The sequence below is a fragment of the Drosophila hydei genome, unplaced genomic scaffold (genome assembly GCF_003285905.1).
Source record: "Drosophila hydei strain 15085-1641.00,03,60 unplaced genomic scaffold, DhydRS2 tig00000149-arrow-pilon, whole genome shotgun sequence".
Taxonomy (NCBI): Eukaryota; Metazoa; Arthropoda; class Insecta; order Diptera; family Drosophilidae; genus Drosophila; species Drosophila hydei.
In genome coordinates this window covers 2744826-2771040 of record NW_022045678.1, presented here as the reverse complement: position 1 = coordinate 2771040, position 26215 = coordinate 2744826, and the positions used below count along the sequence as shown (strand labels likewise).

At 39.3% G+C, this 26215-nt stretch overlaps 7 protein-coding genes across 12 annotated transcripts; 3 read left to right on the top strand and 4 right to left on the bottom strand.

The window, feature by feature from the left end:
* Positions 1-113: 113 nt before the first annotated feature.
* On the bottom strand, positions 114-1965 carry LOC111603910 (protein ABHD13). Its single transcript, XM_023321734.2, has 5 exons — positions 1621-1965; positions 1321-1562; positions 913-1254; positions 669-847; positions 114-249 (listed from the first exon to the last, which is right to left on the bottom strand). The coding sequence occupies exons 1-5, from the start codon at positions 1757-1759 to the stop codon at positions 129-131; spliced, it is 1023 nt and encodes a 340-aa protein (XP_023177502.1). The 5' UTR covers positions 1760-1965; the 3' UTR covers positions 114-128.
* Positions 1966-2045: 80 nt separating this feature from the next.
* Positions 2046-10916, top strand: LOC111603903 (chromodomain-helicase-DNA-binding protein 1). Of its 2 annotated transcripts, none has more exons than XM_023321722.2 (7): positions 2046-2232; positions 3944-4531; positions 4602-4717; positions 5121-5303; positions 5365-9912; positions 9974-10102; positions 10190-10916. In XM_023321722.2, the coding sequence occupies exons 1-7, from the start codon at positions 2224-2226 to the stop codon at positions 10377-10379; spliced, it is 5763 nt and encodes a 1920-aa protein (XP_023177490.2). In that variant the 5' UTR covers positions 2046-2223; the 3' UTR covers positions 10380-10916. The 2 variants fall into 2 exon arrangements, with proteins under 2 accessions (XP_023177490.2, XP_023177489.2); XM_023321721.2 differs by lacking the exon at positions 2046-2232 and adding an exon at positions 2266-2358.
* A 697-nt stretch (positions 10917-11613) lies between these two features.
* On the bottom strand, positions 11614-14116 carry LOC111603908 (1-acylglycerol-3-phosphate O-acyltransferase Pnpla3-like). Of its 2 annotated transcripts, XR_002751710.2 has the most exons (5): positions 13072-14114; positions 12642-12994; positions 12311-12582; positions 12096-12218; positions 11936-12012 (listed from the first exon to the last, which is right to left on the bottom strand). XR_002751710.2 is itself a non-coding variant. In XM_023321728.2 (4 exons), the coding sequence occupies exons 1-4, from the start codon at positions 13912-13914 to the stop codon at positions 11843-11845; spliced, it is 1638 nt and encodes a 545-aa protein (XP_023177496.1). In that variant the 5' UTR covers positions 13915-14116; the 3' UTR covers positions 11614-11842. The 2 variants fall into 2 exon arrangements, 1 of the variants encoding a protein (XP_023177496.1); XM_023321728.2 differs by lacking the exon at positions 12096-12218 and having other exon boundaries at positions 11614-12012; positions 13072-14116.
* A 288-nt stretch (positions 14117-14404) lies between these two features.
* LOC111603965 lies at positions 14405-15822 on the bottom strand. Of its 2 annotated transcripts, none has more exons than XM_023321803.2 (3): positions 15734-15822; positions 15274-15602; positions 14405-15195 (listed from the first exon to the last, which is right to left on the bottom strand). In XM_023321803.2, the coding sequence occupies exons 2-3, from the start codon at positions 15575-15577 to the stop codon at positions 14459-14461; spliced, it is 1041 nt and encodes a 346-aa protein (XP_023177571.2). In that variant the 5' UTR covers positions 15578-15602; positions 15734-15822; the 3' UTR covers positions 14405-14458. The 2 variants fall into 2 exon arrangements, with proteins under 2 accessions (XP_023177571.2, XP_023177572.2); XM_023321804.2 differs by having other exon boundaries at positions 15802-15818.
* Positions 15823-15979: 157 nt separating this feature from the next.
* LOC111603964 (tubulin gamma-1 chain) lies at positions 15980-18236 on the bottom strand. Of its 2 annotated transcripts, none has more exons than XM_023321802.2 (4): positions 17945-18236; positions 17670-17872; positions 17012-17614; positions 15980-16914 (listed from the first exon to the last, which is right to left on the bottom strand). In XM_023321802.2, the coding sequence occupies exons 1-4, from the start codon at positions 17991-17993 to the stop codon at positions 16333-16335; spliced, it is 1437 nt and encodes a 478-aa protein (XP_023177570.1). In that variant the 5' UTR covers positions 17994-18236; the 3' UTR covers positions 15980-16332. The 2 variants fall into 2 exon arrangements, with proteins under 2 accessions (XP_023177570.1, XP_023177569.1); XM_023321801.2 differs by having other exon boundaries at positions 15980-16938; positions 17945-18235.
* A 259-nt stretch (positions 18237-18495) lies between these two features.
* LOC111603884 (recombination repair protein 1) lies at positions 18496-20801 on the top strand. 2 transcript variants are annotated; one of them, XM_023321702.2, is made up of 5 exons: positions 18496-18585; positions 18657-19648; positions 19709-19789; positions 19865-20052; positions 20117-20800. In XM_023321702.2, exons 2-5 carry the CDS (start codon positions 18685-18687, stop codon positions 20774-20776), a joined length of 1893 nt encoding a protein of 630 aa, XP_023177470.2. In that variant the 5' UTR covers positions 18496-18585; positions 18657-18684; the 3' UTR covers positions 20777-20800. The 2 variants fall into 2 exon arrangements, with proteins under 2 accessions (XP_023177470.2, XP_023177469.2); XM_023321701.2 differs by having other exon boundaries at positions 19709-20052; positions 20117-20801.
* Positions 20802-22131: 1330 nt separating this feature from the next.
* Positions 22132-22923, top strand: LOC111603954. Its single transcript, XM_023321789.2, has one exon. It carries the CDS (start codon positions 22352-22354, stop codon positions 22850-22852), a length of 501 nt encoding a protein of 166 aa, XP_023177557.2. The 5' UTR covers positions 22132-22351; the 3' UTR covers positions 22853-22923.
* The last annotated feature ends 3292 nt before the right edge of the window (positions 22924-26215 follow it).

Sequence of the window (26215 nt, the reverse complement as noted above, 5' to 3'; positions counted from 1 at the left end):
TCATGAACTCACGTGATATTGTCTACATATATGTGTGTAGGCACCAGTAATATACCAATGCAGTGTTAACACAGTCAATAGAACACTTTTGTGTAAGTTTGTATGTGTATACATATAAAGTATGGGAGTTAAACGTCAATAATCTTATGTTCTAGTTCGACCCAGACGTTGCTCTTCTCGGGTGGCTTTTGCAGTGGAGAAGGCTGCTGCAGTAGGTCGACTAAAAAGCTTCCAACGCTTTGGTAATAACTGAAAATGAGTATGATTTATAGTTAGTTAGACTATGCAATTGAAAGTACTACTGATATAAACATAACGTTATTAAAAGGTTTTTTGTTTCTGTGTTTTAGACGTATATGTAAATAAAGTAATATATGTCTGTCTATGTTAAATGGTTTAATTTAAATTGGTTATATCTACAACAATTACTAATTCATTAAGATCATAAGATCTCTAAGAGTAATTTTACTTTATATTTCACATTATCAAATCAGCGATATTTGAAAGCACACTAGTAACTTGAATTTTGTCTTCGTGGAACAACATTCCATCCATACATTATATAGTGATACGAATTCAGACGGTCGTTTTACAGTTGACTGAATGACTTAAGAATTTGGGCTGCTTATCTGCTGTTAAATAATTCTTATAAATGGTTTGTAGCTTACCCATCGACTATCCAGGTGTCGTTGTGTGAACCCCCCGGAAATTCAAGCATACGTTTTTGTTCACTACCGCATTTGGTATACAAGGCACGCATCATGCGCGGTGGCACTAGGTTATCTGCAAGGCCTGATATAAATAGAAAAGGCACCGAGCACTTGCTTATCTTGTTAAGTGAATGATACTGCAAAAGAAGAACGGATGTGCAACAATAACAAACCCTTAAAAAGATGATCAAAATCATATTACCTTATTTTTATATAATAGATTTGGTATGTATTTCACAGATGGATGCACCAGTTCGACCGCCATATCACGTATACTGGTAAATGTATTTTCTACAATGGCGCACATTAGCTTTTGGCCATAGACAGTGTCGGCAGCTACATCGATTACAACGGCGCCACCCAGCGAACGACCGAAGAGTATAAGCTGTGAGTGATCCAAGTCATGGCGCGTGTGCAAATAATCAATTGCAGCACGTGCATCCGTTACAAGACCACGTTCGGAAGGTACGCCAGTCGATAGACCATAGCCACGATACTCCACCATTAGGATGTTACAGTGGAGATGATGATAAATACCCCATACCTTTAAATATGAACTAATTAACATAAGTAACAGGAACGCCATCGGATTAGGTTACGCTCTCATTACATTCTGCATGCGATGTCCCATATTGCCAGCATTTCCATGAAAATAGAGTAAGGTGGGCACCGATTTGCAACGTTCCTCGGGTTGACTTATCCAGAAGGCATGCAGCGTTACTCCGTCAGACGTCTTTATACTGACGGTTATATGTGGTAGGTTGTGCATAGTTGGGATGGGTATGTAAATGCGCGAGTTTGTTGGCAAATCCGGATGATACAAAAGCAAGTCTTGTGCATGGTAGAAAATAACTGCAAATAAATTAAGAGCTCTATAAGAACAATTACAGATATATTATCGTTTACATACGTAATAAAATGGCTGCAAAGAGCGTAAGCGTCATGTAACCCCCATAAAAATAATAGAAAATGAAAAATAGAAGAAAAGCTCCTACAATGCCTACGCCTATACCACGCGATTTGGGCAGCGCTATGCCCACTTCTTTCATTTTGAACACGTCCGTATGTATACACAAGTGCTACATGCTGCAATTATTTCATTTTATAATGCAGTATCATAGTAATTTAAAAAAATAGCTGGATCGAAAAGCGTCGACGTAGTTAGTGTTGTTGTCGCGGAACTGCCAACTTAATATTAAAGCCGTGCAGTATAAGAAATCAGCTGGATGTAGTCTGAAACAGGTGTGTAGTGACGATGAACTTATCGCAAGTTGCAACTCTGCTGAGCTCGATAGTTTTCACTTTCAATGCACTCCTGCTTAAAACAAAATGGCGTATTTTTTACTGCTATAGACCAAGACGACGTGAACATCTTTTGTGTAGTTGAAAACTGCATTTAAAAACAAGTGGCTCACTTTAAAAACAAAACAAACATTTATCAAAACCGTTAAATAGTGTATTGCATGTTTAATGAGCGCTATAAGGCAACTCTGTGTGCTACCACGAAAATATAATGAGCCAGGTAAGTAGGCCTTGAAAAAGCTGTGACAGTGAACGTCGTGTAAGAGAAAAAAATAACAAGAAAACTATGAAATTTTACTATCACTCGAAACAAGGCGATATCAATCAGTTGAATTCGAGTCGTCGTGTGAGTATTATTCTAAAAAACTGTCGTATAAAATTTCTACGCTACTTTTGTGGGTGTGGCATGTGCCAGTCACGAAGAGTGACCCAAGAGGTGTCCCCCCGATTGAGACTCCGTCACACGTACGGCGCTTGGTGCGCCAGTCAGTGGGGCTTTCAGTATAAAAGTGCTTAAATATTATATATTTAATAGTGTTTCACAGTTTTTACAACGTCAACCGGTGCCCGAGGATTCAACGTGGCAGCCAATGTTATTTTTCCTAAAATCCGTTGGGTACCCATTTTCGCAAATTTCGTTTGAATTTGGGCATTTCAGTTTGTTTTCGTTGAATGCCGTATCAAAAATGCATAATTTGCATTATTTTCGAACGATTCTAGTAGAAATTGAAAATTTTCATCGATTACGTAACCACATTTTGTCAGGTGCAAAGTTTTCCTCGTGCTCCAAACAATGAATTTCTGGCCAAAATTCATGGAACATCAGCCCGCCAAAATAAATCTTGCAAAGAACTGGCCTTGATTTAACACAATTTTTGTATTAAAATGTATTTTCTATAATTTCTGTCCATTTTTTGTGCATTTGAGCAATAATGTTGTGCATTTAGACCAAGAAAATCTCTTCAGTGTAAAAAATCCGCGTATTTTGGATGTTTTTACCGGCTTTTCGCTCCAGGATCGGCTATAAAGTGTTATCCATCCATTTCTTTGAAGTACGCCTGCGTACCCAGGCCAGACAACGGATTGAAGCCACGAAGTGCTGGTATTTATATCAAAAACTGTCCTCTAAATAATATAAACTGCATTTCTGGAGAGGATTAGCCGTAAAACTGCATTGCACATAAATTTTTTTCATTGCAAGGCATTTCTATTACATTGGTGACATCTTTGGCTGTGGTAACTACAAACATTTCTTCATTTTGAATGCATTCTAAAGTTTTTCGGTAATATAAGAATTTGATTAATTTCTGGCAAGGATTCAGTTCGTTTTCTTTTAGATTTTGCCTGATGTTACTTGCTATCTTGGATCATAGTCATTTACCAATAGTGTGGTAAGGGTATTAAATCACAAATCGCGTTTTTAAGAAAGACTACTTGCTCACTATAAAATTAGACAAGGTATGAGCTCCTAAAAAGCTGTAAAGGATCAGGCGCAGTCAGTAAGCCCATGCATACCATATGGTAAAGGGGTACTAAAGTATAAACCCTGGTTTAACACTAAGTTAAGGGAAGATCAAATTAAATTAAAAACACTTTGTTTTCTGGACACGTTATACTGATCAATACAAGCACAATCCGCATTTATGCCTGAAGTGTTTAATAGTCTATGTTATACCTTTATTCTTTCATGTTCCGATAGTTTTCTCAATATAAGTTCTTTAATAAAGGAATTCTTCAAGGATAAGAAAGTTAAAAATTTAGTACTCCAACTAAATTAATAAAAACAAATTAAACAAATGCGTAATGAAATGAAAGGTTATCAATTAAAGTGATATTTCTAGTTAAATTCTTGTAGTTAAATGAATTTCTTTGAGTGAATGTCCAGTTTTCCTATGAGATTCGACATAATTGTCTCCTTAATTGTTACACAGGCACTCAATGAATCGTCGCATAGTATAGGCTCAGACGAACAAGATGACACAAGAGAAGAGGCCAGTGGCAGCGGAAGTGGGAGTGGATCCTCTGGTTCCGACTCTGATTCAGACAGTTCCTCAGGTAACTCCAGCGATGGACGCAGTTCGCATGAGCCAACGGTTGCCAAAACGGCGGTGGCAGGTTTTCCACCAACAGCAGTGGCCGCTCAAGCAGATACCAAAACGAATGGCTTTACGGATGGGAATGAGGAAGACAGTTCCAGTAGTGGTTCCAGCGCCAGTGATTCCGACTCAGATGCGGAGGCTGGCGGCGAGCCTGACAGAACAAACAACAATAACATCAACAACAGCAGCAAGTTGCACACGAGTAGTAGCAGCAGCTCCTCTGGCACTTCTGCAGCAACACTTGCCAAAGCTGGCGAAGAGGATGATGAAGACGACGACGATGATGATGATGACGATGATGGTGACGAAGAGAAGACACAAAATTCACAGGCGGTCAGTGAAGCCAGCGCCGATGAAGATGATGCCAGTGATAGCTCCGCCAATGCCTCGCCCACATCCTCCAGCAGCAGTAGCAGCAGCGTAAGTTAAACATTTCGCCTGGTTTAGTGTCTCACATAATGTTAGCTCAATTACTTTCAATAACTTACAGGAAGATGAGGAGGATGATTACAGACCTAAGCGATCTACGCGACAGCCGCGCAAAGCTGCGGCATCTGTTGCTGAAAAATCAAAGAGACCTGCCAAAAAGAAGAAGAAAAACCAAACGTAAGTAAAATAAAATATAATTAAATTGATTGCAATTACAAATTTGATAGTTAGCCTTATTTAGTTAGGTCCTGAATTTATAATTAATTTATTTTATTGCATTTTCCAATTGTAATTAAATGTGTTTTTACTGATTAAATGAATGAATACTTCATTTTAATTTCAAGTAAATGTATTGAATTATAAAATATCAAGGGAATACAGAATACATAGCAATATTAAGCTTTTTATTTATTTATTTATTTTTATTTTTTGAAATGTTCTCAAAGAACATATTTTGCTAAACAGGATGCCGTGCAAAAAAAATGCTTTTCGATTTTTATATAGATCAAATAAAAGACAGTGCAATCGTATTATTTTAGAATTCTTGAGCGAAACCTTTTAAGCATCTATTCATACACAGTTGGGACTCCGATGAGAGCGACGGGAGTAATGACGCAGATAGCGATGAGGCACCTTTCGCAGCACAGAAACGCAAGTGCAATGCCCGTTCTGGGGGCAACAAACAGTCGCAACATCAACAGCCACGCCGTCGCGTGAAATCCTTTAGTTCTGAAGACAGCGATGATGATGATGCGAGCAAGCGGTATGTCAATAAAAACATTTAATAATTTAAATAAATCCCAATAATTACGGAATCATAATAGGTGTGCGACTCGTCGCACCGCCGCTGCTGTGAGTTACAAAGAGGCCTCTGAGGACGAGGCCACCGACTCGGAGGATCTGCTGGAATTCGAGTACGATGAAAGTCAGGCAGCTGCTAACGCGGCTGCCGCTGAAGAGGAGGAGAAGTGTGAGACTATTGAACGCATACTTGCGAAGCGTGATGGCAAGAAAGGCTGTACCGGTAATCAAACTACAATTTATGCCATTGAGGAGAATGGATGTGATCCGAATGCGGGCTTTGAGGACTCGACAGAGTCCTTAGAGGTGCAATACCTGATTAAATGGAAGGGTTGGAGCTACATACACAATACCTGGGAGTCGGAAACGACGCTGCGCGAAATGAAGGCCAAAGGCATGAAAAAACTGGACAACTTCATCAAGAAAGAGCAGGACACAGCTTACTGGCGTCGATATGCGGGCCCCGAAGATATCGATTACTTTGAGTGCCAATTAGAGCTGCAGCATGATTTGCTCAAGTCCTATAACAATGTGGATCGTATAATAGCACGTGGCACCAAGCCAGATGACGGCAGCGAGGAGTTTCTGTGCAAATGGCAATCGTTGCCTTATTCGGAGTCCACGTGGGAGGATGCAACATTAGTGGTTAGGAAATGGCAACGGTGTGTTGAGCAGTTCACCGAGCGAGAAAACTCCAAGTGGACTCCATCGCGTCACTGCCGTGTGATCAAATATCGTCCAAAATTCTCGCGCATAAGGTCACAGCCCGATTTTTTGGTGGACGGTCTTACTCTCCGTGATTATCAAATGGATGGACTGAACTGGCTGCTGCACTCATGGTGCAAGGAAAATTCCGTTATACTGGCCGATGAGATGGGTCTGGGAAAGACCATTCAAACAATATGTTTTCTCTATTCGCTCTTCAAAATTCATCATCTATATGGACCATTTTTATGTGTGGTGCCGCTTAGTACAATGACCGCCTGGCAGCGGGAATTTGATTTGTGGGCGCCCGACATGAATGTAGTTACATATCTGGGTGACGTTAAGTCACGCGAGCTTATACAGCAATACGAGTGGCAGTTTGAAGGTTCCAAAAGACTGAAATTCAATTGCATATTAACGACCTATGAGATTGTGCTAAAGGACAAACAATTTCTGGGCACCCTCCAGTGGGCAGCATTACTCGTTGATGAGGCGCATCGGCTGAAAAACGACGACTCGTTGTTGTACAAATCGCTCAAGGAATTTGACACAAATCATCGGCTACTTATTACGGGCACGCCATTGCAGAACTCGCTAAAGGAGCTGTGGGCTCTGCTTCACTTTATAATGCCCGAGAAATTCGATACTTGGGACAACTTTGAGCTGCAGCATGGTAATGCCGAGGACAAAGGCTATACGCGCCTACATCAGCAGCTTGAGCCATATATACTTCGGCGTGTAAAGAAAGATGTGGAAAAATCGCTGCCTGCCAAAGTAGAGCAAATACTTCGCGTGGAGATGACATCACTTCAGAAGCAGTACTACAAATGGATACTTACCAAAAATTTTGATGCGCTTCGCAAAGGCAAACGCGGTTCCACATCCACCTTCCTTAACATTGTCATTGAACTGAAGAAGTGTTGCAATCATGCGGCGCTCATACGTCCATCAGAATTCGAACTTTTTGGTCTGCAACAGGATGAAGCGCTGCAGGTGCTGCTTAAGGGTTCCGGCAAACTTGTGCTGCTGGATAAACTTCTGTGCCGACTGAAGGAGACGGGTCATCGTGTGCTCATATTTTCACAGATGGTTCGTATGCTTGATGTGCTCGCTGATTATCTTCAGAAGCGACACTTCTCATTTCAACGCTTGGATGGCAGTATTAAGGGTGAAATGCGGCGGCAAGCATTGGATCACTTTAATGCTGAGGGTAGTCAGGACTTTTGCTTTTTGCTATCGACCCGAGCCGGCGGCTTGGGAATTAATTTAGCCACAGCCGATACGGTTATTATATTCGACTCGGATTGGAATCCGCAGAATGATTTGCAAGCGCAGGCCCGTGCCCATCGCATTGGTCAAAAGAATCAAGTGAATATATATCGCCTGGTCACAGCGCGTTCCGTTGAGGAGCAAATTGTTGAGCGTGCCAAGCAAAAAATGGTGCTCGATCATTTGGTGATACAACGTATGGATACAACAGGTCGAACGGTGCTAGACAAAAGCGGCAATGGTCACTCGTCCAATTCAAATCCCTTTAACAAAGATGACTTGTCGGCCATTCTTAAATTTGGCGCAGAAGAACTATTTAAGGATGAGCAAGAGCACGAAGAGGAGCTTGTATGCGATATTGATGAAATTCTGCGTCGCGCCGAGACACGAAACGAAGATCCCGAAATGCCGGGCGATGATCTGCTGTCAGCTTTTAAGGTGGCTAGTATAGCTGCGTTTCAGGAGGATGAGCCCAGTGAACCGGCGAGTAAGGATCATCAAGGGGCTGATGAGGAGGATGACAGCAAAGATTGGGATGACATTATACCCGAAGATTTTCGAAAAGTCATTGAAGATCAGGAGCGTGCTAAGGAAATGGAGGACTTGTACCTGCCGCCGCGCCGCAAAACGGCTGCCGCAAATAAAAACGAATCCGGCAAGCGAAGCACATCCAAGAGTGGGATGCGTTCCAAGCAGGGCGACGATTCGGGTGATTCGGATTATGAATTGGGCTCCGATGCCAGTGGCGCTGGGGGCGAGGATGGAGGCGGTAGGCAGCGCAAACGCGGACGTCCCGCAATGAAAGAGAAAATCATTGGCTTCACCGATGCAGAACTTCGACGCTTTATACGCAGCTATAAAAAGTTTCCGGCGCCGTTGCAGCGTCTAGAGGCGATTGCATGTGATGCGGAGTTGCAGGAAAAGCCACTAACAGAGCTAAAGCGCATTGGCGAGATGCTGCATCAACGTTGCGTGCAGTTCCTAGACGAGCACAAGGAGGAAGAAATCAAGACTGTCAAGGAAGAGGAGCAGCCGGGCAGCAAACAGCGACGCACCCGCGCAACTTACTCTGTTAAGTTGGGTGGGGTGTCGTTTAATGCCAAAACGCTGTTGGCCTGTGAAGAAGAGTTACAACCGCTTAATGAGCTTATGCCCAGTTCGGCGCACGAGCGGCAGCAATGGGTATTCAACATCAAGACACGTTCAGCTAATTTTGATGTAGAGTGGGGTGTTGATGAGGACACTCATTTGCTGCGCGGCATTTATCAATATGGTATTGGCTCCTGGGAGCAAATGAAGCTGGATCCAACGCTTAAACTGAGCGAGAAGATACTGCTTAACGACACACGCAAACCGCAAGCGAAGCACTTACAATCTAGAGCGGAGTACCTGCTCAAGATTATCAAGAAGAATGTTGAGCTGACAAAAGGTGAAAAGCGGCGACAACGCAGACCTCGCAAGTTAAAAACAAATCTCAATTCAACCACGACAGCAGTCGGTACACCAGAGCGTAAGGATGGAGTTCCTGAAGAGGGCAGTTCTTCACTGACGGGCGATAGTAGTTTACGGCAGGCAGTAGATGGCAGCAACGTTGTTGCTTCACCAATTACAGCATCTGCATCAGCGACGGACCATGGTAATGCACAGAAAAAGAAAAAGTCAAAGACTCGTAGTAAAAAGTCAAGCGCATCCGACAATAATGGCAATAAGCCTATGCACTTTACGGCCAACAATGAGCCACGTGCACTGGAAGTTCTTGGTGACTTGGATCCCAGCATTTTTAATGAATGTAAGGAGAAGATGCGACCGGTGAAGAAAGCGCTGAAAGCTCTAGATCAGCCCGATCTCAGTTTGTCCGATCAGGATCAGTTGCAGCATACGCGTGACTGTCTATTGCAGATTGGACGACAAATCGATGTTTGCTTGCAGCCTTATGGTGAGACTGAGAAAAAGGAGTGGCGCAGCAACCTGTGGTATTTTGTGTCTAAGTTCACAGAACTGGATGCCAAGCGCCTTTTCAAAATCTACAAGCATGCGCTTAAGCAGCAAACTCAAAAGGATGCTCCTCCTAATACAACAGCTGTCGATGGCGGAAAGTCGAAAGGCTCGCGAGCCGAAAACGGCGTTGCAGACAAGGAGAAGGAGCGTGACAAGAGTGGTAAAAAGAAAAAGAAAGATAAGGACAAGGAGCGTCAGGGACGCTATTCAGGTGCGCCTTCCGATGACAAGTCTGCACGCCGTTTTGCCAACGATTCGCCAATGAAGCGAAAACGCGATGAGAACGATGTGGAGGTCAGCGGCATGGCTGTAAACAACTCTGGTATCAGCGACAACCTTAAATCAATGTCTTTCAAGCGCCTAAATATGGATGCAACTGCATCCTCTCGACACGGGAGCCACGAAGACCAGCGCAAAAAGCATCATGACTACTACGGTAGTGCTGGTGGTGGGCCCCCCAGTGGCTACGATGGTAGTAGCGCCCGTCGTTCTGGTCTCAACTCACCATCTGCAATAGGGGGCAGCAGTCGACGCTTTGAGCCGCCGCCTGCACCCTCTGGCTACGCTGCTGAAATGGATCGTTGGCATCCACGTGAGCGGTATGTTAAAGGCAGTAATGGAATCATTGATATTTGATGGTTAATTTTATTTTTATTATAGTTACAATTTTGACTATAAGCGCGAGAGATATGATTCACTATATCCACGCGGAGGCAGTGGTGCTGTCGGCAGCGGTTATCATCGAGATCATCGTGAGCGTGATCGCGAACGAAGACCAGACAAACGCAGGTAAGTCTACTTAGCTTAATTTGAAACTGTACCAATCAAATTTTGTACGCCGATAGATTGATTGATTCCTTCCTTCTTTCCATTCAGATACCCGTCCGCCGTGCCACCGCATGCCTACTCGAGCCATTACCTGCCGTCTAATTACTATTTGCCAAATGGCATGGCTTTGCCGCCACCGCCACCAGGCTATCGGAATGAACCACGCGGCTATCCAGTCATGCCCCGAGAATATCCCGCTGATTACAGGCGCGATTATGAACGGCGCACGCAGACATGAGGAGCGAATGCCGCTAGTTATTGTATATACATTTAGGTTAGTTTTAAGCTTGGCTGTGGTGTCTGTGTCGGGCGCGGCTAATTGATAAGTCTTTCCGTAACGATCTTGACACAAAGCATGAGCAACACACACAAAAACACCTGCTCATTCACACACACACGCACACCCAAACAAATTCACATCCACCCATACACATACACTCACAAGCAAAATCAGAATACGCATAATACAGATTAGGTACCATACATAGCTAAACATATGTACAAGTAATATATAGCAGCTATTTATAAATTGTACTGTAAATTTAAATTATATATATGATCCGCATATTGAGTACATGGCGGCGTTTCGGGCAAATTACGTAAATAAGATAATTTTACAATTTCCCTTGTATAAAGCATAGGCTTTAAGTTTTCTTCATTAAACCCTTTTTATACTGTACAGTTAATTACGGGCATATGCCACTTCAATAAGTCTTTTGAAAGCTTTGAAAATAACAACAAATTCTCACTATATTTATAAACACAACATTGAATAAAGCGATTATGTTAAATATAAAAATAAAACGGAAAAACTTAAATTCTGTAAAGTTTCGTTTCAATGTTAGTTCATCAGCCCTTTTATAAGCCAATAATATATATAGAGGTACCGTCAGAAGAGACATGCATATATGTATTGTAGTTAATATTAATCTATATAAATAAGTATATTACGCATGTTGTAGTGTCTGAAGTCTATCAAAGTGTATATCATTAAATTATATTACAAAATATTTGAGACTATTGAATGCGATTGGCAATGAGGGTGAGAAAATTCGTGCAACGATTTTTTATAATTAAAATAACAATTTTTCAAATTAGATATATGTGTATTGCCTAAAAAGGAGGGGGTTTCACTTTATGGCAAAAGATATTTATTGTTCCTAAAAGTAGGCTTCATTGCGAATTTTATATGAAAGCGTCTCTGGAATGTTTAAAATTCGCCACAGAAGGTAAGCATTATCCTTGTTATGCAATTTCATTGTGTGCATGTCAACAATGAATCTCAATTCAAAGATGATAAATGCCATCTACATTGTAAATTTATAAGTTTTGATTCTTTCCATGATAAGGACTTTTTTAGGCACAGTAAAAAAAAGAATTAATAGATTAAATGATGTATATTTTTATTATTGAAGACATTAAACATAGATGCTCTCAGGCATTTGAAATACGAGTTAACAGCCAATAATAAAACATTGTTTAATTGCATGCTCTAACTGCAACTCACAAAACCAGAAGAAGCAAAGAGCATATGTAAAATGCAATTACATAGTTACATATAAACATACGTTTTCGTACTACAATTATATAAGTATTACATGCTAACAGAAAGCTAAATAAGGCTCTTCGCTTGGCTGGGAGCCGCTTTGGAATCGTTATATTCGTTATAAATTCGAGTTTCGATTGTCATAAGTGGAGAGCTCATTCGATTTCTATGCACAAATCATTGCTATTTATGGACGTTTGAGCCCCATGTTGATTAGCCAAAGGACCATTTATTTCTTCCAAATTGTGTTCCATATTTAATGTGTTGAAGTATGGCGATTCGAGTTCTTCTGTCGAATTGGGCGTTTGAGCGTCTATGAAGAAGTCTGAGAAGCAAATATCAAATATCAATTTAAAAGAACAAACTATTAATGTACTTTAAATGAGTAATGATATGTGGCAAATATACCTGATAATGATCTGAACATTTACTTTAGCATTGTTTGCCTATACGTAGGTGTGTGTGTGAATGCGTGTGCGAGTGATTAAAAGGCAACGTCGTGTAATACGGGTGTAGTGGGCATTATTTGCACTGTAAGAAATGTTTGGGTAAATGCTGATGGATCTTGATGATGTGATACAACGTCATGATGGTGATCTAATGAGACCGTGTGCTATACTAACCGGACTCAACACCATTCCATTCGCTGACAACTGCATTATGTGAATGTGGCTGGCGTGGATTTGGATGATCCTCGACGGAGCCTTCGTAGAGTTGTAAATCTGTAGCCAGCTGACCGTGCTCTGTCATTTCATCAAAATCAAATATTTCAGTCACCTTAACATGATTCGTGCTATTATCAGTGTAGTAGTAGGCATAGAGGGCATCATTATGCGTGCTCATCTTGAGAACATGTTCAAAATTATCAACATCGACATTTAGTGGGGTAGCACCGCTGTAAATAGAGGCCAATTTTATGCTAATACACTTTAAAATATCCATAAATTGACAGACCATTCATCGACTAATATTGAAACTCGCGGTCCGTACAAACGACTAGAGTGCAACAATCCTGTTGCATCAAAATGTGGCGTATCGTAAAGCGTGAATTTACTGAAGAGACGCGTTTGAATTGCATTGTGCAACTGGGCAATCACTAGTCGCATTTGCTTGGTCAGTTTCGGAGTCAGGCTGGAGATTTTATATACGGTTGCCAACAAAAAGTCCATTGGCACTGTAGCAGGTAGTGAGAGTAGTTTAAGGCCGCGATGCCTAAAGATCCAGTTGGCCAATCCCTTGTTTGCCTGCTCAATGTAGTCTTGTATTACGTCCAGAACAGTTTGTGGCATGTTTGAGCTCAAAGCGTCCTGTGTAACATAAGATTTAATTACAAAATTTAATCAAGAATTAGACAAATATACATATTTAAGGATTTACTACATACTTTTCTGTGCTTTTTGCATTCATGACACTCTGGATCGAATTCGGGGGGCTGAGCAACTGTTTCTGAGACAACAAACGTCGATTGAACAGCAACGCAACGTCTGCAATTGATTAGATTGTTGCGGTGCAGAAACTGTAGGGCATCATCGAAACCTTGTTGACAAAATTTTGAAAGGAACTCGGGGCGAGGCGGGAAGAGAATACGAACAAAACGATTTACGTTTTGTCGTGAGATTTCGATGCTTGTGTTTGCCCAGTTAAAGTGAAAAAGTTGTGAGCTTTGGTCACGTGGACAAATGTCGCTCTCGCCGCAGAAGGGGCTAACGGTGATAGTGTTTTCATCAAGGATGGGTAAGTTGTTCGAAAAGGCACCATCCATGTAGCGCACACCACGGAATTTCGGTGGCAAAATGCCAGAAAAGCCCGGAATAAAGCAGGCGCAGAGCAGTGCCTGAAGCACCTCTTCGCGGGACTCGAACTGTGAGATAATAACATTTTGCCCATCGTAAACACTCGTCAATGAAATATGTAACCGCCCATTGACTCGCATATGTGCATCCTCGGGTAGATGTTTCTGCAGACCTTCGAGCAGGCAGGTCTGTATGTTGAATGATGGACTGAAGGGGCCCAGAGAGTGGCGACGAGCTTCGTTTACTACCCGGAAAAAATCAGATGTCATACTACCAAGTGGCAAATCGCAAAGCAGGCAACACGCGGCCAGGGAGCCTGCGGATGCACCTCCAATTTTCTCAAGCAATAAATGTGGTGCATAGTTCTTAAAACACACGGCAACACCGACATGATAAATGCCCAGAAAACCGCAGCCAGCAAAAGACAAATTCATAATTCACTTTCTTTCTCTTTTTTTTGTGTGCTGGTAACTGTCAATAAATTAAACTTTTTTTGTCCCTTCCACTCGTATTTTGATCTTTGTTCGCTAATATAGATGCTGTTTTTTTGCAACGTAAATTGTTCTGATTCTTTGTTTGGGAACAGCTGACTTGTAGCAGTTTTACATGTGTTATCGATACATTAAAATAACTGTGACTGTACAAAATATCCAGATAGCAAGTATCGATACTTTATAAATATATATATTTTTAAACTTTGAATTTAATACTCATATTTTCAAATGTTTCAAATATAATTATTTAAATGATATTCCCTACATTGTAGATTTGTTAATTTTTTCGTATACAAATTGAGAAAACCACACAGATCAGATTTACATTATTTATCAAAAATTTAAAATTTAATGTAGAAAAATATATTGCATTTTAAATAAAATAATTAAAATTGAACACTTTTACAATTTCACAATTTTCGTTTTTCTTATAAATAAAATAGTCATGCAAGCATGCAAACATATTCCGTTATAAAACTTATAATTAATTAGTGCAATTTGAAGTCTTGCCACCAATCGGTACAACTTCTGTGAAGGGAATGGCTTGCTCCTCGGCAAAGGCTACAAAATTAACATTGTAGTGTTGGATCAGCTTTGTGAGCATTATGACATCCGCCTCGGCTCGATGAGCATTTATAGCCGGTCGCTTGAATATACGCTCATACATATGGGATAAGCGATAACGACCGCGGGGGGGATATCGTTTTGTTGAGGCACAGTTGAGACCAGTAAAAAGTTGACGTCGTGATTTCATGTCTTGCAATGTCCTTTTGTTTGCAGGTATATCCGTATCATCAGCGTTCAAATGCTTGCGTTTGAGTAGTGCATCTGCGCGGTTCAGAATTTGCCGCTTTGGCGTGTTTTCATTTAATGATTGCCAGTCGATTTCTTTTTGGGTGACGGGGTCAATTGAATTATCAACAATATCAATCTGCTCGGCTTTAATATCAGTTGGCAAATTACCCTCTACCACTGCATTCTTATCGTTTAGTTTATCGTCAATTTCCATGAAGCCGCGCAACGAATCAACGCAAAGCGTCGAAGCTGGCAAACTGATATTTAACTTATTAAGAGCTTTCCTAACAATGGGGAAATCAAATCCCCAGCCATTATGCGCAATAAGACAAACTGGAGGAGGCAAATGCTCTAAGAATCTCTTTATAAGTTCACCTGAATTACTGTCCAGCTTTGACTCGCGCTCCAAAATATAGTTGTTCAAGCCTAGCATATAGTTTATATATCAACAAAAAAACACATTAGTCATTGGATCGCCCAGCATGAGTCATTTACTTTTCTGACCTGTGATAATTTCTGCTTCCGGATGTACAAGCATCGACGGCTGGAATAGTAAATTGAGCTTGTGCATTACTCTTGGGGGCGAGGGCAGTTCAGGGGAAAATGATTCATCAATTTGTTTCGAATCCGTTGAGTTCTCATTATCCTTTAAAACAGCAGGATCAAAGGCGTAGATGCAAAGTTCCGTGATACTAACACGATTGTTATTATGTGCTGGCAAATTCGACGTTTCCAAGTCCAAAATTGCGAATGTGGAGATTGGCTCCCTCAGTGTATGTTTCGTATCCACAGATATATTTGGCGTCATTGAAATTGTTGGCAAAAAAACAATGCTTAGAAACCATTGGACAGAAACAGGATTTGGAAATATTATTACAATGTATTAAAATATAACCAAATTTATCAACATTTTTACGTTGTGTAAATAAATATTACATTCACTTTACTCATATAATTGTCTTACAATGTTGATAAAAAATTAAATGTGGAAAATAATTTTAGAAATAACTTAGATATGGACTCTTTACTCACAAACAAAATATAAGCACTGCAAAATATCGACCAACCACCACAGTTTATAAATGTTCAACTACAGTTGATGGGACACAGTAATTCACCACAGCAAATTAAAAAAACCGGTCGACTCTAATCGGTACTTTACACAGTTTTAAATTTAGAGTTATCTCTATACTTTAATAAATAGAAACATTATGACAAAATTCCACTGTTCCGCCCTCTCGTCAGTTTTATTAGGCTTATCGAAATCACCTAACAGCAACTTACTTTATTAGATATTTTTTTTAACAATGATTAGCAAAAAAAGTATGCATACTTTGAAAGACAAAGACCGTTAAAACAGTGTCCTCACAAACAGAAATACGCACAAACATAAAATACATTAAACAATTTATAATGTATAAATACTTGAAGGATTTTAAATCCTTTCGTGTTAAGAATTCATGAATAATTAATTACACACAAAAACAAATGTATATTCGAGCAGGTGTAGAATACTTCGTTTCTTGAGCATGGCACGTTAACGGCACAAGGGTGGTACACTGCTTAAAGATCAGCGCTATGTAACGACTTGGTGTCTTCCGATTTTGTATCTCCTAACCCATCGACTTTGGCTCCACGTCTATTTGTCGAAAACTGCAAATAGTCCATGCGTGTAGCCGCCTCATATTCCTGTACAAGACCGTCCACGATCTCTCGAGACTCGTCCAATTCAGTTAAATCATCCTTAAATATATCCTCGCGTCGAAATTGATCCAGAAAAGCACCACGCTTTCGCAGCTTGTCATACTGATTCAAAGTGCGCTCAAACAAGGAGCAAATGCTCGTGTGATTGGCCAACATCAACCCCGAGACACGATGGCTGCTTTGCACATAAGGCGAAGAGCGAGATAATGCCACCTGTATTGAGGTAGGCCCCCATGGGATAAACTGCGCCAACTTCCGCTCCCGTATACGCTGCAATGATTTGTGTACCTGTGTGGGGTCCACTTCGCCCTGTATGATGTTAAGTATCGAGATATAACAGTGATGATTGGTTTTGTCGGGGCCAGTTGAAACCATCATGTTCTTAGGCTGCAGCAGACGTCGCATCACATCCAACACAGTGGTCTTCCGCACGTTAACAGCCTGGTGCGAAGACAAGGGATTATGCTAAAATAAGTATTTTATAAACTCTGACATCAAATATATACACATTCATATACATATATTGGACTACACTTACATGATTGCTAAGATTAGCGTCACTGGTGAGTGGTGTGTAGCCCGTCATGAGGAAGTGTAGCTGAGGTGTTGGTATCAAGGGGGCCGTCAGTCCAATGAGATTGTTATTCATATATGATGGATAACGCAGCGTTGTTGTGCTAACACTCATTATGGTCGAGACTAGTGTATTGATCTGTGTAAAGGTTGGATTCTGTATGTGCAACCTGTCGCAAGCAATGCGATTTAATGCCGTATTATCCAGTACTACGACACTGTCCGCTGCGGTTGTTAAACGGCGAAGCGTTAACATTGAGTTGTAGGGTTGTACTACAACATCGCTTATCTCGTCTTGATTCGGAAACACGCTATACGTTTGGATGAGTTTCTTGGGATAACGATCCGCTAGGCGTTCCATAAGAAATGATCCCATTCCCGAACCAGTGCCACCTGCAATAGAATGGCAAAGCACAAAACCTTCAAGCGAATCACTTCCGTCCGCTTCGCGATCGATTATATCAAATATTTCCTCCTGCAATTTATCGCCTTGGCTATACCCAGATGCCCAGTTGTTGCCGGCACCGCCACCATGTTTCGACAAGTAAACATTCTCTGGATTGTAGAGCTAATCAAAAAACCTAATTGATACAATTTTTTTTTTGTTATTGCGTGATACTTACTTTGGAATAAGCAGAAGTCATTATGGTATTAATCACGCGAGGCTCTAAGTCCAGCAACACGGCACGCGGTATATAATGATCGTCATCTGCTTGATAGAAGAACACATCCTTCCTATCCATGCCATCAGTGGCAAATTCTTCCAGAACGCCACTGGGCGAGATGCCATGCTCCAGGCAGAGCCGCTTCCAAAATTCAAAACCAACTAATAAAATGGGTTGGTAAAAATAAAGCCACAATTTTCCAGCAAGCAACGAACAGAATAAATTTTACCCACTTTGATTGCCGCATTGTCCCAGCTGGAGCGTAATTATTTCACTTGGCATTTTTACGAGATGCTATTTCGATTATGACTGCTGATGCGGGTCTATGCTAAAATTTGTGCTACTTGTGCGCTTTGTCGTCAAATGCTGATAAACACAGTTGAATTTATATGCACATCCCACTAAAATCACTGAAAATTCTTGTAAAAACGAATTGTTTATGGGAAAAAACTTAAATGAAAGATACAGCGGGTAGCGCAGAAAAAACAATCGATGACACAATCGATGATAAACGGAGGTGGCTTGAAGTTACTATTACCAAATTAATTTTTGGTTCTTATCGATTTAAGATTTCAATGGTAACCAGTGCGCAAATCAGCAAATCACATATTCAATTGTGAATTTAAACTTAAAAAAAAGCAATAAAATATATAAACATTATGGAGAAATGATATTTTTATATGCTGGATAGTTAAGAACAAATAAACCTTTTCGGAAATAATTGTTTACTTTTTTAACTATAATATCGATAATGTCGATGATTTTATTGACAGTTTCACGCGGGCAAAAAGCGATACCGGCTTGGCATGGCATTGCCATTGCCCGCGCAGAGTTCATGGTCGGTAGTTGTTTTTGGATTACCCACATTTTAAAGGTAAGTACAAAGTGAAAACAACACTACAGTTAATATTGCGATAAAAATATTTAGTAACACAATTTATTTAGCTGTCTGCAAATAACAAATAATACTAGCATGCCACGCTCGAAAGTTGTAAAAAAACAACAACCGGCATCAGAGTTGTCTGCAACAAATGGTAATGACGGGATACCTGAGGAGGGGGTCGCTGATGTAGCTACTGCTATCAAACAGCCAACTAAGAGTAAAGCGCGCGGAAAGAAAGCACCAACAGCAACGACAGATGGTGACATGAATGTTGCACGGGAAGAAGATGAAGTTGTTGTAAAGAAAACTGTAGTCAGATCCAGGAAGAAGCCTGTTGAAAAAGTGGAGGCTGTGGCGGAGGAATCAGAACCACCCAAACTAAGAGGACGCGCTAAGAAATCACCTACAGAGGTTAGTGATGCGGTAAAGACTAAAGCTAAAACCACAAAGCAACGCGTAAAAAAGGAGAAAACGCCAGCGCCTGAAGAGCCTGAAGTAAGCAAGGGACGGGCTAAGAAAGTGAAAACACCCCTAAACGAAAAAGCTGCTATTGTTGACGTACCGATCAAGGAGGAGGAGCCAAAAGCGCGCAGTCGTAAAAAGGAGGCAGAGAAAAACGATATAATTGAGACAGACAAGCAGCCAGAACCTGTTAAGGGGCGTTCTAAGAAGGTTTTAACTGATATTGGTTCCAAAGGAAGGGCAAAAAAAGTTGATGCTGTTACAGAGGTAGTAGTATCTGCATCAACAACAACAGCAAAGCGTGTGCGAGGTACTAAACGTTTGGCAGATAGTGAAATTTCCGACCTGGTAGAAGCAGACGAAGAACCAGAGCCTGAAGTACCGCTAGTGGGCAAGAAACGAACCAAACTAACGAAGATAAATAATGAAAATGTTGAGGCTCCTGTGAAGAAACGCGGCAAGAAATCAGCAACCGATGATCCACAGCAGGAGACGCCTAGTGTTGAGGCCCCAATAACTACCAAGAAACGTGCCCAAAAGAAAGTCAACGACAAACTAGATGCAGAGCTGAATTTGCCAGAGACCAAGCCAGGTAAGTAAACAAGAATCCCGATAATGGACCACTTCCAATTACCTAATTTCGAATTTTCAGCACGCAGCCGCAAGCGAGCAGCTGCTAATGGTGAGGAGGACGCTGATGCCATTGCAATTGACGAAGGTGATGGCTCAAGAAGTACGTTGACGGAGCCCGGCTGTGGCACTGCGGTATTGAAAAGTTTGCAAAATGTGCTTAACTTTTGTCTTCCAGCGTCCAAGGCCAAAAAGCAAACAACACAGCAGGTGGATGCCTATGATAAAAGTCTATTTACATCGCCAACGGATAAGGAATTTAATTTGAAAATCTCCAGCTGGAATGTGGCTGGCCTGCGAGCCTGGTTAAAGAAAGATGGATTAAGATTTGTGGATTGTGAACAGCCAGATATATTCTGTCTGCAGGTATGCAATATATATAAATATTAAAATTATCATGTATTTAAAATGCAGTTTTTGTCACCTTTAGGAAACCAAATGCGCTAATGATCAGCTACCGGACGAGATGGCGCGACTGCCCGGCTACCATCCATACTGGTTGTGCATGCCCGGCGGGTATGCAGGCGTCGCCATTTACAGCAAAATAATGCCCATAAATGTGGAATATGGCATTGGCAACAAAGACTTTGATGATGTGGGTCGCATGATCACCGCCGAATATGAGAAATTCTATTTGATCAATGTGTATGTGCCGAATTCAGGACGCAAGCTGGTTAACCTGGAAATGCGCATGCGCTGGGAGGAATTATTTAAGGCTTATGTCCAGAAATTGGATGCCCTCAAGCCAATTGTAATTTGTGGCGATATGAACGTTTCGCATTCCGAGATCGATTTGGCTAATCCAAAGACAAATACTCGAAACGCCGGCTTCACCAAGGAGGAGCGCGAAAAGATGTCTGAATTGCTGGCCCTTGGTTATGTAGACACCTTCAGGCACTTTTACCCCAAACAGACTGGTGCCTACACCTTCTGGACCTATATGTCCAATTCGCGAGCCCGCAATGTTGGCTGGCGTTTAGATTATTGCATTGTCTCCGAGCGGTTTGTGCCGCGCATCGTGGACAATGTGATGCGCAGCCAATGCCTGGGTAGCGATCACTGCCCCATTACTGTCTTTTTAAATATTTAAGTACACATAACGTGCATAATTAGATGCATATTCATATATTCATTGGTTTTTGTTTTTAGATGTTTGAGTTACAAATATGTGTTTTATTTTCGAAATTATATTTTGTTTTTTTCCTGTTATAATTAATTCATGTTTGTTCATTATTAACATTACATTTATACATACAAACATTCTATTACATTCTGTATTTCAAATAAAGTTTAAAGTATAATAATTTTAAGTACTTCAAAATGTCGACACGCTGCATAATTTAGCTTATTTCGACAATTTTATGGCAGTTTAGGCACGATTATGGCCCATGTCAACCGAAATGGCACTTAACTGTTAACGGGAATTCTCTTTTAATAGCATAGCTAAATGGACAGCACTGCTGCTTGTGCATATATACATACATACACAAATACATACACACATTTCTGAAAGCAGAGATAGTGAGGAAAAAGTTGTGTCTGCGTGATCACGATTGTGAGATTCTGTTAGTTAACATTAAAAGTAAGAGAGCTCGTTTGTTACTTTTGCTGTTAAATATCAGTTCTGTTATGACACCACATCACCCTAGATTCGGTAATTCCTTTTTGAATTTAACAGTCAATCATAGCTCTGGTATTGTTATAAGATGATATTATAATATAATATTATAATATAATATTAGTATGAAAAAAATGATCAATCACTGATTCACATTTTCTTTAAATTGAACATTTTCAAACATAATGGTTGGAGCTCTATGGCCGATACACCCAATAGAATGAATACTTAATGGATATAGTATTTCTCATTAGAGTTGATGTAATTTATAAGATTAAAGGAGCTTTAGTACCTCAGAACAAACTCCATTTGTTTGTAATTTCAACTCTTATTTATCATATACATATTACCTATTTGAATGAATTATAAGACAATAGATTTTCTAAAATTCAACTTGAACGTAGAATATTTTTGTCTGGTTTAAAAAGCTCTAGGTAAGTTCTAGTATAGGAACTTTAAAAACTTAAAATTCGATTAGCCCGAGCCATTGTAGTTTTGACTGACTCAGAGATATCCTAGGAACAACAGGCTACATAACTCATTCAATGGCTACATATAGTTGTCTATAGTTAACAAAAGCATATTTTGATTTAATTGAATTTAATTGATATTTGTTTTATTTTTTATTTTGTTTATTAAATAATAACAATTTATGCGGCACAATAAAAGTTAACGGTACACTAATAATTTTATTTCCGCCTTTATTAATTGTGTTATATGTTTGTTTGTTTTTGTTCGTTGTTTGTTTGTTTTTGTTCGTTGTTCATTGTGTGTGTGGGATCGTTTAGTTGGCATTGTTCTAAGCTTTAGAAATGGATATAATTATGTAATGCTTCTAAGCAGCTGTCCCAGTTTATTTTGTGTTGATTTAGTAAATAAATGTATATGAAAATTAAGCGCTCGTTTCAAATTGAAGTTTTTGTTTTTGCTCAAAAAGACAAAAATATAAGTAAAATCTAACACCGATCAAGACTAGCAAGCTGTCCGTAGAAATTACCGTGCATTGCATTGCAATTGATATACGTCCGAGCGAATCCGGTGAACAGCATGTGCCCCAATCAGGGTGTGGAGGGCAGTCTCTTGCCGGACTGCCACATTGCCAATCGTGTATTCATGTACTCGGTGCTGCACTCGATGCAGGCCGAGGAGCGGCGCAACGAGGAGGTGGATGCCGAGTTGCGCGATCGCTATGAGGTGTTCCGTCAGGTTCTGCACAACTTTCCCATACCGCTGCATGCCCGGCCCGAAGGCACCTACGACTACGACTATGTGTACGATGCACTGCAGCAGCAGCGCCAGCGTCGGCGCCATTTGTCGGGCGCACAGAGCAGCACATCCATGGAGAACAATGCCAGTGAATCGAGCGCCAGTCTCTCCAGTCTCGTGTCGAGCGTCAGTGGCAGTTCCAATCTATCCGCACGCTGCGATTACTACGAGGATGCGGTGCGCAGCGCTCTGGCCCAGTTGGGCGGAGGCAGTGCACCGTCCCAGGACAAGGAATACAAGGATGACGAACAATTGTTAGATAGCAGCGATGAAACAAACTGAGTGATGTGCACTTTGTAGGCTAAGTATCATTAAAACCATATCGTGTCCGTAGTAAAGTATAAATATGCAGATCTCAGACTTCTTCTTTCATTCTTAAGTAGTCTGACTCACCTTGAATGATGATGCTGCCAGAAGGTATGTCACATGCAAAACAAGGTGTAGCCGAACATATTAAGTTTATATGTTTGATCAGATTAGTCGACTTAAGTATGTGTATGTTCAACGTATGTATGTATGTATGTATGTATGGTATGTATGTATGTATGCATGTATGTATGTATGTATGTATGTATGTATGTATGTATGTATGTATGTATGTATGTATGTATGTATGTATGTATGTATGTATGTATGTATGTATGTATGTATGTATGTATGTATGTATGTATGTATGTATGTATGTATGTATGTGTGTATGGTATGTATGTATGTATGTATGTATGGTATGTATGGTATGTATGTATGTATGTATGTATGTATGTATGTATGTATGTATGTATGTATGTATGTATGTATGTATGTATGTATGTGTGTATGGTATGTATGTGTGTATGTATGTATGTATGTATGTATGTATGTATGTATGTATGTATGTATGTATGTATGTATGTATGTATGTATGTATGTATGTATGTATGCATGTATGTATGTATGTATGTATGTATGTATGTATGCATGTATGTATGTATGTATGTATGTATGGTATGTATGTATGTATGTATGGTATGTATGGTATGTATGTATGTATGTATGTATGTATGTATGTATGTATGTATGTATGTATGTATGTATGTATGTATGGTATGTATGTATGGTATGTATGTATGGTATGTATGTATGTATGTATGTATGTATGTATGTATGTATGTATGTATGTATGTATGTATGTATGTATGCATGTATGTATGTATGCATGTATGTATGTATGCATGTATGTATGTATGCATGTATGTATGTATGTATGTATGTATGTATGTATGTATGTATGTATGTATGTATGTATGTATGTATGTATGTATGTATGTATGTATGTATGTATGTATGTATGTATGTATGTATGTATGTATGTATGTATGTATGTATGGTATGTATGGTATGTATGTATGTATGGTATGTATGTATGTATGGTATGTATGTATGGTATGTATGTATGTATGTATGTATGTATGTATGTATGTATGTATGTATGTATGTATGTATGTATGTATGTATGTATGTATGTATGTGTGTATGGTATGTATGTGTGTATGTATGTATGTATGTATGTATGTATGTATGTATGTATGTATGTATGTATGTATGTTTGTATGTTTGTATGTATGTATGTATGTATGTATGTATGTATGTATGGTATGTATGTATGTATGGTATGTATGTATGTATGGTATGTATGTATGGTATGTATGTATGGTATGTATGTATGTATGTATGTATGTATGTATGTATGCATGTATGTATGAATGCATGTATGTATGTATGCATGTATGTATGTATGCATGTATGTATGTATGTATGTATGTATGTATGTATGTATGTATGTATGTATGTATGTATGTATGTATGTATGTATGTATGTATGTATGTATTTATGTATGTATGTATGTATGTATGGATGTATGTATGTATGTATGTATGTATGTATGTATGTATGTATGTATGTATGTATGTATGTATGTATGTATGTATGTATGTATGTATGTATGTATGTATGTATGTATGTATGTATGTATGTATGTATGTATGTATGTATGTATGTATGTTTTTTTTTTGTATTCTTTTATTTACATTAAATTACTTAAATATATTACATATTTTAGATGGCGATAAAGTAGAGCATGGTGCTTGCGGTACGGCCGTAAAGCATTGCTTCGCAAGCATTCTGCTCTACCTTAGTCGTGGTAGAGGTGCTCCTTCTACTGCGCTCGACTCTACGCAGTTCCGTCATCATGATTGTTGCAAAGGAACTAATTAGGTTCCAGGCTGTCTCGGACTCCAGCATGGTATTAACCATGCTCTCCACTCTAATAGGTCGGCCTACTTTTTCCTCGAGACTCAGCCTCTCCTCATGTATGTATGTATGTATGTATGTATGTATGTAAGTATGTATGTATGTATGTATGTATGTATGTATGTATGTGTGTATGTATGTATGTATGTATGCCCATTTACCTTGAATAATCAAAAAGAAAAGTATAAATTGGGCTCAGATAAATATTAACATATCATTTTTATGTCGTACGAAATTCATTCACCTTTTGCAAATATAACTAAAGTTAGCCGTAGAAAAAGCAAATCGAACCAGGACATAGACTAACCTGGATCTTCCGTTACACAATAACTATACATAAGTCGGCTTATGAGAGAGTTATACGTCTTTCGGAACCTAATCCCAATTACACTTTATAAAATAACTGATTTAAGAATATACCCAATTACACTTGTGACTAAGCCGTGACTAAGCCCTAGACTCTGCTTCCACACTTGAAGAGCATCAAGCTGTCACTTTATGGATGTCATTACACATCCCATACAGCACTTGACTAAAACAGAAATTGTGGGTCAGTATTCGCGGTATCTGCTAGCTGTGCACACCCGACTAGAGCACTTTTATTTGTAAAAGCGCGATAAATGATGTTAATCGCAATGAAAGTAAAATTCACCATTAAATTAAACTAAAAAAAAAGAAAACAAATTAGCTTAGTATATACATATATACTAGTATTTACGTCTATATTCATATACTTCTATATAGCTAGGCATATAGTTGTTTGTGCAATAAAACATTTTAATGTGCGTTTGTCGCGCTTGTTTTCATGCTTAAAAAAGTGGAACCGTCTCTCTGGTCAGTCGGCCGCTTATCAAATCAAAATGATCTCATTCATAATATTATATTACAATAAAAAAGTAAAAAAAAAGCAAGTAAAATTAACTTAAATAATAAAGCACAGAAGAAAGCTTCGGCTGAATGGAATTTAAAATGTGCGCTACAGTTAGAAGAAAATTAATTATTAAATAATTAATGAAAAATATATTACTATTTGCAAATGAACCATTAATTAATAATTTTTCATTAAATTTACAGTTTTCTTATATAATTAGAAGTAATAAAACAATATTTAATTTTGAAATATTTTTATTTCAATTTTATGTCTTATGGGAAATTGTATGTAATATGCATTTAATATGTATGTAATATGTATGTAATATTTATTTATATGTAAACGCATTTTTAGTTCAAGTTAATTATTTGTTAACTTAACAAATATACCTTTTCAAAGTTAATAATTGTTCAAGTTTTTCAGTTTATAAAATTCAATTTCAAATTCTGGTTTTTTTTTATTACATAATACAAATTTATTATAT

Coding starts and splice junctions, on each gene's coding strand:
- LOC111603910 (XM_023321734.2), bottom strand. CDS start 1,759: ATGAAAGAAGTGGGCATAGCGCTGCCCAAATCGCGTGGTATAGGCGTA. Junction 1,255..1,320: donor TGGGACATCGCATGCAGAAT/GTAATGAGAGCG, acceptor TCATATTTAAAG/GTATGGGGTATTTATCATCA. Junction 848..912: donor ATCTATTATATAAAAATAAG/GTAATATGATTT, acceptor CTTCTTTTGCAG/TATCATTCACTTAACAAGAT.
- LOC111603965 (XM_023321803.2), bottom strand. CDS start 15,577: ATGACGCCAAATATATCTGTGGATACGAAACATACACTGAGGGAGCCA. Junction 15,196..15,273: donor GGAAGCAGAAATTATCACAG/GTCAGAAAAGTA, acceptor ACTATATGCTAG/GCTTGAACAACTATATTTTG.
- LOC111603884 (XM_023321701.2), top strand. CDS start 18,685: ATGCCACGCTCGAAAGTTGTAAAAAAACAACAACCGGCATCAGAGTTG. Junction 19,649..19,708: donor TTTGCCAGAGACCAAGCCAG/GTAAGTAAACAA, acceptor TCGAATTTTCAG/CACGCAGCCGCAAGCGAGCA. Junction 20,053..20,116: donor CAGATATATTCTGTCTGCAG/GTATGCAATATA, acceptor TGTCACCTTTAG/GAAACCAAATGCGCTAATGA.
- LOC111603964 (XM_023321801.2), bottom strand. CDS start 17,993: ATGCCAAGTGAAATAATTACGCTCCAGCTGGGACAATGCGGCAATCAA. Junction 17,615..17,669: donor TGACTTCTGCTTATTCCAAA/GTAAGTATCACG, acceptor TTTTTTGATTAG/CTCTACAATCCAGAGAATGT. Junction 16,939..17,011: donor ACGCTAATCTTAGCAATCAT/GTAAGTGTAGTC, acceptor TACTTATTTTAG/CATAATCCCTTGTCTTCGCA.
- LOC111603954 (XM_023321789.2), top strand. CDS start 22,352: ATGTGCCCCAATCAGGGTGTGGAGGGCAGTCTCTTGCCGGACTGCCAC.
- LOC111603908 (XM_023321728.2), bottom strand. CDS start 13,914: ATGAATTTGTCTTTTGCTGGCTGCGGTTTTCTGGGCATTTATCATGTC. Junction 12,995..13,071: donor AATGCAAAAAGCACAGAAAA/GTATGTAGTAAA, acceptor TATGTTACACAG/GACGCTTTGAGCTCAAACAT. Junction 12,583..12,641: donor TCAATATTAGTCGATGAATG/GTCTGTCAATTT, acceptor CTCTATTTACAG/CGGTGCTACCCCACTAAATG.
- LOC111603903 (XM_023321721.2), top strand. CDS start 2,299: ATGAAATTTTACTATCACTCGAAACAAGGCGATATCAATCAGTTGAAT. Junction 4,532..4,601: donor CCAGCAGCAGTAGCAGCAGC/GTAAGTTAAACA, acceptor AATAACTTACAG/GAAGATGAGGAGGATGATTA. Junction 9,913..9,973: donor CGTTGGCATCCACGTGAGCG/GTATGTTAAAGG, acceptor TTTTTATTATAG/TTACAATTTTGACTATAAGC.